The following is an 11,297-nucleotide window of genomic DNA, read 5'->3' as shown; positions in this document are numbered from 1 at the left end:
ACCTTCTTGTGACATCACACCACCTCCCATAGACATAAATGGAAAGGGCGTGGCGGGAGGTCACGACCCGCACCACGAGAACCCAGAGTTCTTAATATATTATTTGGAACGCCGGGTGCTGCATGAAGATTGCGGGGGTCCCAGTGATCAGTCATCTTTTGTCCTATCCTTAAGGTAGGGGATAAGATATCTAGGGGCGGAGTACCACTTTAAGGAATTAGAGAGTGTAGGCATGCCTTACAAGCAGGTAGAAAAAGAACAGCTGGGAGAAATGACAGGACACGAAGCAATATTTGGCTGGGACCGATTTTGGGTGTGTTCTGGCCAATTAAAGGAGAACTATGGCAAAAATTTACTTATCCCCTTTCCATGGGTTATGGGATAAGTAGCTGATCATGGGGGGTCCCCCTGCAATACCTGGGATGAGACCCGTCGCTCAGTGAGAAGCGCTCGCTGCAGACGTCAAATCTCAATTTCCCTGGACCCCCCCCCTTCCTTCATGTCCACCACAGACGCCCCCAGACTGCTGTCTCTTACAGAGTTTTATGCCCAGAAATGGTTGGCTACTCACTTTGTCAGTAGATTCTCATCCTAAATATGAAGACAATCGGGGAAATGTACCTGTGGAGAGGAAATGTTGTCCAGTTGCTCTTAGCAACCAATCAGATCACTTCTTTTATTTTTCAGAGGTCTTCTCAAGAATGAAAGAAGTAATCTGATTGGTTGCTATGGGCAACCTGATGAAAACATCTTTTTTTTCTTTAACAACTACAGTACTACAACTCCCATTGTAGTGTGTCTTTTCAACCTGTGCCTCCTCCAACCCTGACCCTTAGGGGGGCATAGACGGACCACACTGGGGGTTGTAGTACTTTCATTATTACAGTTCCCCTATAACTCTGCAGCTTCGGTAGAAGTATGAGGCTCAGCCTTAGAGTCAGTGTATCTGGCTGCTCCAGTGTTCTTCTATTTTACAGCCTGGACACTGTTCTCCTCCACACTGGTCCCTGTGGTCCGGTCAGATGGTTTTGGACTGGGGCTGAACGGTTGCTTGAGGGATTTAGTGGCAGATTTTTTTGGGACTTCAGTTGTTGGATGACCTCTCTCTTCAGTGGCTGGTGATATTCGTAGTGCAGAATTTACAGGTGTTACGTAAAAGGGGTACTCCGGGGGAAAACATTTTTTTATTTTATTTTTTTAAATCAACTGGTGCAAGAAAGTTAAACAGATTTGTAAATTACTTCTTAAAAATCTTAATCCTTACAGTACTTATCAGCTGCCGTATGCTATAGAGGAAGTTGTATAGTTCTTTTCGGTCTGACTACAGTGCTCTCTGTGAGCAGGAGCAAATCTCCATAGTAAACTTCTCCTACTCCGGACAGTTCCTGACATGGACAGAGGTGTCAGCAGAGAGCACTGTGGTCAGACTGGAAAGAAATCCAAAAAGAAAATAACTTCCTCTGTAGAATACAGCAGCTGATAAGTATTGGAAGGATTAAGATTTTTAAATAGAAATAATTTACAAATCTGGCAAATTTCCCCAACCTCAAGGTTAGTGTTTAACCACTTAAGGACCTAGGGCGTATGGATAAGCTTTGACGTCCTGGTACTTAAGGACCAAGGGCGTATCCATACGCCCGTGGGAATTTCAGTCCCGCCACGCGCCGGGCGGGGACCGGGCCGGGGTGACTGCTGATATCAATCAGCAGGCACCCCGCGCAAATGCCCAGGGGGGTCATCAGACCCCCCCCCCAATCGGCAATCGGCGCAAATCGCAAGTGAATTCACACTTGCGATTTGCGCCGATTCCGGGTCATACGGGTCTATTGTGACCTGGTGACCCAGAATAGAAGGGGGATCGCAGTTGTCTAAGACACCCACGATCCCCCTGTAGGCATAGGAGTGGGTTGTTAGGGTTGCCACCCCTCCTATCCCTGCTATTGGTCTGCTATTGATCGTCAGAGGCGACAACCAATAGCAGACCGGGGGCGGGGGGGTTAACTTTCGTTTTCCCAGTCCTGCCCACCCACAATAGGCGGGGCAGAACGGGGAACCGAAGGGGACCGGGCGCCGACGTCCACTTACCCGTCCGGAGGCAGCGGCGACGTTGATCGGCGGGCGGCGTCACGTGCTTCTGAAGAGGACGGCTCCCGGGATCCTACAGAAGCCGGTAAGTTGATTTGGAGGGCTACAGTCTGAGACTGTGGTCTCTAACTGTAGCCCTCCAGATGTTGCAAAACTACAACTCCCAGCATGCCCAGACAGCTGTTTGGGCATGCTGGAATATGTAGTTTTGCAACAGCTGGAGGGCTGCAGTTTGAGACCACTATACAGTGGTCTCTAAACTACATCCCTCCAGATCTTCCAACACTACAACTCCTAGCATGCCCACATAGCTGTTTGTTGTCTGGGCATGCTGAGAGTTGTAGTTTTGCAACATCTGGAGGTCCACAGTTTGGAGATCACTGTGTAGTGGTCTAAAAACTGTAGCTCTCCAGATGTTGCAAAACTGCAATCCCCAGCATGCCCAGAAAGCAAACAGCTGTCTCGGCATGCTGGGAATTGTAGTTGGGTACCTCCAGCTGTTGCATAACTACATCTCCCAGCATGCCCTTCGGTGATTAGTACATTCTGGGAGTTGTAGTTTTGCAACAGCTGGAGGCGCACTGGTTGGAAAATACTCAGTTAGGTAACATAACCTAACTGAAGGTTTTCCAACCAGTGTGCCTCCAGCTGTTGCAAAAGTACAACTCCCAGCATGCACGGTCTGTCAGTACATGCTGGGAGTTGTAGTTTTGAAACAGCTGGAGGTTTGCCCTCCATGTGAATGTACAGGATACATTCACACAGACAGGTTTACAGTAAATTTCCTGCTTCAAGTTTGGGCTGCGGCAAATTTTTCGCCGCAGCGCAAACTCCTAGCGGGAAATTCACCGTAGCACGCCAGTGTGAATGTACCCTAAAAACACTACACTACACTAACACATAATAAAGGGTAAAACACTACTTATACACCCCCTTACACTGTCCCCCCCCCCAATAAATAATTAAAAACGTCTTGTACGGCTGGGTTTCCAAAACGGAGCCTCCAGCAGGCGTAGCAGGGGCCCACGCAGCCCCCGCGTTGCGGGGGGCCCCGTCTAGGCTGGGGTCCCGGATTATCACTGGCGCTGTGGTCCAAAGCCTTTGGAGCACCTGCTCCAGGCCCCCGCGCACAGTGAAGAAGGGGGCCCCCCGTTGCTAGGCCCCGAGGGGCACCCATTGCCACTCCACTAAGATATACCGGCCTCCCCCCACAAATCCCCCCCCCCGCAGACACCTCCCAGCCTTCGGCCTGCGGCCCATGCAGCTGCGTCATCACGTCACGTGACGTGGTGCCGGCTGAGAGGAGAGCGCTGGAGATGAGCTCCCACCGGCAGTTTTCCAGCGCCAGGCCTACTGCGGCCGTACAGGTACCCCTCCCTCCCACTACAACTACCAGCATGCCCGGAGAGCCTTCAGCTGTCCGGGCATGCTGTGAGTTGTAGTTTTGCAACAGCTGGAGGAGCCCTGGTTAGCAAACACTGCCTTAGGGCCTAACCCAGTGTTTCCTAACCTGGGTGCCTCCAGCTGTTGCAAAACTACAACTGCCAGCATGCCCGGAGAGCCTTTGGCTGTCCGGGCATGCTGTGATGTGTGTGTGTGTGGTGGGGGGGGATTTATTATATAGTGTGTGTGTGGTGGGGGGGATTTCTTATATAGTGTGTGTGTGGTGGGGGGGGATTTATTATATAGTGTTTGTGGTGGGGGGGATTTATTATATAGTGTGTGTGGTGGGGGGGGGGGATTTATTATAGTGTGTGTGTGTGTGGTGGGGATTTATTATATAGTGTGCGTTGGGGGGGATTTATTATATAGTGTGTGTGTGGTGGGGGGGATTTATTATATAGTGTGTGTGTGGTGGGGGGATTTATTATATAGTGTGTGGTGGGGGGATTTATTATAGTGTGTGTGTGTGGTGGGGATTTATTATATAGTGTGCGTTGGGGGGGATTTATTATATAGTGTGTGTGTGGTGGGGATTTATTATATAGTGTGTGTGTGGTGGGGATTTATTATATAGAGTGTGTGTTGGGGGGATTTATTATATAGAGTGTGTGTTGGGGGGGGGGATTTATTATATAGTGTGTGTGGTGGGGGGGTATTTATTATATAGTGTGTGTGTGGTGGGGGGGATTTATTATATAGTGTGTGTGTTGGGGGGATTTATTATATAGTGTGTGTTGGGGGGGATTTATTATATAGTGTGTTTGTGGTGGGGGGATTTATTATAGTGTGTGTGTGGTTGGGGGGATTTATTATATAGTGTGTGTGTGGTGGGGATTTATTATATAGTGTGTGTGTTGGGGGGATTTATTATATAGTGTGTGTGGTGGTGGGGATTTATTATATAGTGTGTGTGGTGGGGTGGATTTATTATATAGTGTGTGTGTGTGGTGGGGGGAATTTATTATATAGTGTGTGTGGTGGGGGGGATTTATTATATAGTGTGTGGTGGTGGGGATTTATTATATAGTGTGTGTGTTGGGGGGATTTATTATATAGTGTGTGTGGTGGTGGGGATTTATTATATAGTGTGTGTGGTGGTATAATGTCTCCGCTGTCTCGTGGACACAGCTTCACATCAAGTTTATACCGAATCTCAAGGAAAGACACGCTGGTTTGCTTAACTGATGTAATCTTTACTGAGATATAATGAAAGTGCGGTAAAACTGTAAAACAAACATATGAAAGACAGATATAAGCATGGCTATTCAAGTGCCTTACATTATGCATAGCTAATACATAGATAGGGTCTAACATGTGCTCACTTACTACACACTGAAAACACATTATCTATCTACAAATGCCTAGCATCTCTCTACACAGCCTAACTAACAATTCCGTACTCACAGGCTTTGGTATTTATCAGATTTGCAGTCTGTATTAGCTTTAAGAAGTCCTGTGGATCTGGTCACTGTGGTAGCTGGAGCTGGAATGAATGAGACATGCCGGAGCTAGCCCTATGTTTTAGAGAGAAGGCCCGCCTCTAGGCTTCAAAAAAATGGAGGGTCTTAAAGGAACAGACCCTGCTGAGTGCCAAGCATGTAAAATACATTGCGAAGGCAGCACACTCCCCACCTGGCATACTTTTTGTTATGCCACTAACCCTTGGACAGGAGTAAAACTACTTCAGAAATTGGTCTTGCATACACTTTGGGAATGCCCTGTCTAACAATCCTAACTTCAACCTTTCTAACTCTAGCATCACTACTAGGATCAGTCCCCACAATGAGTCCAATAGGCCACTCGTTCCTGTGGGCCTGAGAGTCTTTCAGTAAGACAACGTCTCCAACTTGTAAATCGGGTTTGTCATCTTGCCATTTCTTGCATGGCTGGAAGATCACCAGGTATTCCTGTCTCCACCTCTTCCAGAAAATGTCCGCAAGACTTTGAACTTGTTTCCATTGCCTGGTGTACAAGTCCTTGAGCGAATTGTGTTGAGAAATCTCTTCCTTTTTCAGAAGGCCTTGGATTTCTTCTTTAAAGACTTCCTGCTGGATGCATCTGATGATCGTGACCTTGGTTTGTTCACGGTGGCCGTTGCTACGCTGATCAGTATTGGTAGCTCTGCAGGAGGATCTGGCTAGACAGATAAGTTTTCCGATTGCACGGGTCAGCGACTTCCAGCTGGAAAACCTTTCAAATCTATGAGCGCCCAGACTGTCTCTTGTAACTATAGTCCTACAAACTGTCACTTGAGGTCTTACCTCTTTGTCTTGATCTGGTTCTATGAGCTGAAAGGTCTCTACCTGAGTATTTTCTTTGGTTTCTGGTTTACGAAGAAAGGATGGACCTACAAACCAGTTAGTTTGCTTGAGCGCAGCGGCTGGCACTAGTCTTGTCCCATGATCAGCGGGGTTCTTGTCAGTGCTGATGTAATGCCACTGTTCTGGACTTGTAGACTTTCTGATACGTGTCACTCTGTTGGCCACGTATGTATAAAATCTTCTTGAAGCATTGTGAATATATCCTAACACAATCTTGCTGTCTGTATAAAAGTTCATTGCATGGATCTCGATGTCCAGTTCTGTTGTAATCATGTCTGCCATTTCTACAGCTAAGACAGCAGCACAAAGTTCTAGACGTGGGACAGTGTGAGCCGGTCTGGGAGCCAGCTTAGATTTTCCCATGAGGAACCCGACATGGCTTTGTCCCTCAGTGTCTATTACCCTAAGGTAGGCGACAGATGCGATAGCCATAGTGGAGGCGTCAGAGAATATGCATATTTCTCTTCTCTTTGTAGCAGACAAGGAAACAGATACGTATGGTCTAGGGATGTTGAGTTGTTCAAGCTCTAACAATGAGTCTTTCCACAACTTCCACTGCATTTCCTTCTCTTCAGGTAGAGTTATGTCCCAGTCACTTTGTTCTTGCTCAGTAGTGATCTGTCTCAAAAGAGCTTTGCCTTGCATGATGATGGGTGCTACGAACCCCAGGGGGTCGTAAAGACTGTTGACTGTAGATAGGACACCTCTTTTTGTGAATGGCTTCTCTTCTCTGGAGACCCTGAAGGTGAAACTGTCAGTCTTCAGGTCCCAACTAATCCCAAGACTTCTTTGCAAGGGTGGTGATTCTGTTCCTAGATCCAAGTCTTTGAGGTCTTTAGCACGGTCTTCCATTGGAAATGCTTCCATGACTCTGTTGCTGTTGGAAGCTACCTTGTTCAGTCTTATGTTGGATTCTGCCAACATTTCTCTTGTACTTTTCAGGACGTTGATAGCTTCTTCGTTGCTGGAGAAAGAAGCAAGTCCATCATCTACGTAGAAGTTCTTCATGACGAACTGTGTGGCTTCTTGACCATGTCTTTCACCTTGTTGTGCTGCTCGTCTCAGGTTGTAGATAGCTACAGCTGGAGAAGGGCTGTTTCCAAACACATGTACCTTCATCCTGTACTCTGTGATTTCTTTGTTAAAGTCATTGTCTGCATACCACAGGAACCTTAAGTAGTCTCTGTGATCTTCACGAACAAGGAAACAGTAGAACATCTGTTGTACGTCTGCTGTCACTGCTACGAGTTCTTTTCTGAACCTGATGAGTACTCCAAGGAGTGTATTGTTCAGGTCAGGTCCGCTGAGAAGGACATCATTTAGTGAGAGGCCTTTGTGCTTCGCACTAGAGTCAAATACTACCCGTATCTGGCCTGGTTTCTGAGGATGGTACACCCCAAATATTGGTAAGTACCAGTGTTCTTGGTTCTCTTGTAGTGGTGGTGCCTTTTCAGCTTGATCGTTATCAAAGATCTTCTGCATGAAGGCTTGGAAGTGTTTCTTCATATTTGGCTTTCTTTGTAGCATGTGCTGCAACGAGGTGAAGCGTTTCTCTGCTTGTACCTTGTTGTCAGGAAGGCGATGGCGTGGTGACCGGAAGGGTAGAGGGGCTACCCAGCTGCCTGATTTGTCTCTGAAGACTTCTCTGTCCATAATCTCAAGGAAGAGAGTATCTTCCACCGAGGGTGCTAGCTTGTCGTCATCTCGTGTTCTTTCAAACACCTTACAGCCCAGTTCATCTGTATCTCCAGTTGAGGCTAAGTCTTCCATGCACCTCTGGATACTCCGATGATGTGTTGGGTTAACAAGTCTCTCTTTAATGTGTAGACTGTTGGTACATGGGCAAAGACAAGATGTACGACCATTCTGTAACAGATGTGTTCTGTAGACATTCACCTTTTCTGGTTTGTGGAGTCCGTCTAGACATACTTCTCCAACGATGACCCATCCGAGATCAAGGCGTTGTGCAAATGGTGCATTGTGTGGCCCATTGTACTGTTCTCTGACTTTGTGCACTCTGAGGATATCTCTCCCAAGTAGAAGGATGATTGCAGCATCTGGATCTAGTGCTGGTATCTGGTCTGATATTCGCACCAGATGGGGGTGATGACGAGCAACTTCAGGTGTGGGGATCTCTGACCTGTCGTCTGGTATCTCATCACATTCTATGAGGGTAGGAAGAGTCACCTTTGTCTTTCCATCTAATGACTCAATGATGTAGTTGCTTGCTCTTCTCCCTGTTGTCTCTACAACTCCAGAACAAGTCTTCAGGGTGTATGGAGTTGGACTTCCTTTGTCACCGAAGAGGTCAAAGAACTCTGTTTTTGCCAGAGATCTGTTACTCTGTTCATCCAAGACTGTGTACATCTTGATTGCTTTTTCTCTGAAGCCTGCAGGATACACCTTGACTAAGCATATTTTGGAACATGATCTGGGGCGGCCCTGCTCTGTACAGATCTCAGTACACTTTGAGGTTACTGCTGGCGTTGTACTCTCGCCTTGCTCCCCACCATGATCTTCTTGAGTTGCTGGAACTTCTTGTTTCCATGGTGGTGGTCCTGGGTGCAGTGCTGACAGGTGTTTATCACTGTTGCACTCTGTGCATTTTATTGTTTTTGTACAGTCTTTTGCAAGATGCTGAATTGAACCGCAACATCTGAAACAAATGTGATTGTCTTTAAGGTAAGCTTTGCGCTCTTCTAACGTCTTACTTCTGAAACTGCGACATTTTCTTAGTGGATGAGGCTTGTTGTGGATTAGACATATTTTGTCTGGCTCCTCAACTTTCTTACTTGTGTTGTCTTCCTGATTGACTGCAGACTCAGGCGAGACTTCTGTCTTCCGTACAGAAACTGTTGCTCTGCGTTCTTTGTAAGGCGTTGGATGTTTTTGCTCTACCTTTGGGGAGCTTGCAGTTCTCTTGTTCAGGAAAGCAAAGCTTGGATCATTGCGTGTTTCAGCTTGGTCTACGATGAATTCAGCAAGGAAGGCGAATGGTGGAAATGCGACTCGATGATCTTTCTTGTATCTTGATGCTTGAGTGACCCACCTTTCTTGCAAGTTGAAAGGAAGTTTCTCGATTATGGGATCAACTCCACGTGCTGTATCTAAGTATGAGAGACCTGGCAGATATCCACTAGACTTAGCGGCTTCTATTTCTAAGAGTAGGTCCCCAAACCCTCTCAGCTTTTGATTGTCTTTGTTTGTCATTCTTGGATAATTTTCTATCCTCTTCAGAAGAGCATCTTCAATCACTTCAGGTGACCCATAGCAGTGTTCTAGTCTCCTCCACACCATTGCAAGTCCTGCTGTTGCGTCATGAACATGTACTGATCTGATTCTTTGGGCTTGCTCAGTGGACTCTGGTCCTAGCCATTTGACGAGCAGATCAAGCTTTTCTCTGTCTGTCAGATCTAAATCTTGAGTACCGCTTAGGAAAGATGACTTCCAGGCCCAGTAGTTTTCTGGACGGTCGTCGAATTTCATGAGACCAGCGCTCACTATCTCACGGCGCATCAGGAATCTTGCTACCTCTGTAGCTCTTGCTGCATCTGGTGAATACTTCCTGGGTGTAAACTCAGGGTATGGCTGCGGCTGGTAAGGCTGATGAGGTACTTGACTAAGTCTGCTTTCTTCTCCTCTGTTGTAAGTCTTTCTGCTATAATCCAGACTTGTATTTGCTTGAGGAGGGAGTACATCAGCATCCGTTTGCACTCTTGTCAGGTTGGCAGATTGATCTCTGAGGATGTGACCACTTGACTTCCTACCCTGAGGTTCTGATTCAGTCTTGCAGTGTTGCGTATAATCAAAGTTGCTTATTGCTGGTGGAGTCAATGATGGCCTTGATGTGTCATTGAACTGCTGGTCAGTGTACATGGTTGCTTGTGACTGTATGTACTCACGGGTACGTTGGCTTGCGCTGAGGGGTGACATCTGGGTTTCTATGTCAGCGAACTGAGCTTCAGCAGCCCTTGTGAGAACTTCTGCCTCGGCTAAGGCTGCTGCAGCGTTTTTCTGCTGATGCAGTAAGTGTAAAGATGCTTGCACTTCAGCTTTTCTTCTAAGTGCTTCAGCTTGTTCTTTCATCAATTCAGCTTCCTGCTTTGCATAGGACGCCATTGCACAAGCTGCCTCTGCTTTCGCTCTTGCCTTAGTTGCTATGGCGCTAGCGGATGACAGGCTGGTGGTGCTTGAGTGTCTAGAACTATGGCGTTTAAATCTTGATGCATCGGCGCTAACCGAAGTTAGATTTGTTTGACTGGACGCTCTAGACAATGTTGTGCACCTAGATCTACTTCTTGGCAAGGTGTCATTCTCTTTATAGGAGCATTGAGGGTTAACTGTCAGAGTGCTGTTCTCTGAGTTCTGCATCTTGATTTAGCTGGCAGCTAGATAATGATGATGACTGGACACAGCACAGCGGTGTTATAGCGCGTGAGAGAATTAGTTTCACTTTCTAGTGCTTCGCGCCCTTACTCCGACACAGACTGCAGGGCACAGGATTTATGAGTCTTTTTTATGGCTGCGGACGATTCAAAGCTGATTAACTGCTTCTGATAACGTTTTAAAAGCCTTTTTACTATAATGTCTCCGCTGTCTCGTGGACACAGCTTCACATCAAGTTTATACCGAATCTCAAGGAAAGACACGCTGGTTTGCTTAACTGATGTAATCTTTACTGAGATATAATGAAAGTGCGGTAAAACTGTAAAACAAACATATGAAAGACAGATATAAGCATGGCTATTCAAGTGCCTTACATTATGCATAGCTAATACATAGATAGGGTCTAACATGTGCTCACTTACTACACACTGAAAACACATTATCTATCTACAAATGCCTAGCATCTCTCTACACAGCCTAACTAACAATTCCGTACTCACAGGCTTTGGTATTTATCAGATTTGCAGTCTGTATTAGCTTTAAGAAGTCCTGTGGATCTGGTCACTGTGGTAGCTGGAGCTGGAATGAATGAGACATGCCGGAGCTAGCCCTATGTTTTAGAGAGAAGGCCCGCCTCTAGGCTTCAAAAAAATGGAGGGTCTTAAAGGAACAGACCCTGCTGAGTGCCAAGCATGTAAAATACATTGCGAAGGCAGCACAGGTGGGGTGGATTTATTATATAGTGTGTGTGTGGTGGGGGGGATTTATATTATAGTGTGTGTGTGTGGTGGCGTGATTTATTATATAGTGTGTGTGTGGTGGGGGGATTTATTATATAGTGTGTGTGTGGTGGGTGGATTTATTATATAATGTGTGTGTGGTGGGGGGATTTATTATATAGTATGTGTGTGGTGGGGGGATTTATTATATAGTGTGTGTGTGGTGGGGGGGATTTATTATATAGTGTGTGTGTGTGTGTGTGTGTGTGTGGTGGGGGGATTTATTATATAGTGTGTGTGTGGTGGGGGGGATTTATTATATCGTGTGTGTGTGGTGGGGGGA

The 11,297-nt window shown here is 46.5% G+C and overlaps 1 protein-coding gene across 1 annotated transcript; it reads right to left on the bottom strand.

The window, feature by feature from the left end:
* Positions 1 to 5,391: 5,391 nt before the first annotated feature.
* LOC130367381 (uncharacterized) lies at positions 5,392 to 10,920 on the bottom strand. Its single transcript, XM_056569797.1, has 3 exons — positions 10,736 to 10,920; positions 9,278 to 10,554; positions 5,392 to 5,504 (listed from the first exon to the last, which is right to left on the bottom strand). The coding sequence occupies exons 2-3, from the start codon at positions 10,218 to 10,220 to the stop codon at positions 5,392 to 5,394; spliced, it is 1,056 nt and encodes a 351-aa protein (XP_056425772.1). The 5' UTR covers positions 10,221 to 10,554; positions 10,736 to 10,920.
* Positions 10,921 to 11,297: the final 377 nt, after the last annotated feature.

The sequence above is a fragment of the Hyla sarda genome, chromosome 4 (genome assembly GCF_029499605.1).
Source record: "Hyla sarda isolate aHylSar1 chromosome 4, aHylSar1.hap1, whole genome shotgun sequence".
Classification (NCBI taxonomy): domain Eukaryota; kingdom Metazoa; phylum Chordata; class Amphibia; order Anura; family Hylidae; genus Hyla; species Hyla sarda.
The sequence above is the reverse complement of the archived record's forward strand: the minus strand, read 5'-3'. Positions and strand labels throughout refer to the sequence as shown.

Coding starts and splice junctions, on each gene's coding strand:
- LOC130367381 (XM_056569797.1), bottom strand. CDS start 10,220: ATGCAGAACTCAGAGAACAGCACTCTGACAGTTAACCCTCAATGCTCC. Junction 5,505..9,277: donor GAAGTCATCTTTCCTAAGCG/GTACTCAAGATT, acceptor AATTCGCTCAAG/GACTTGTACACCAGGCAATG.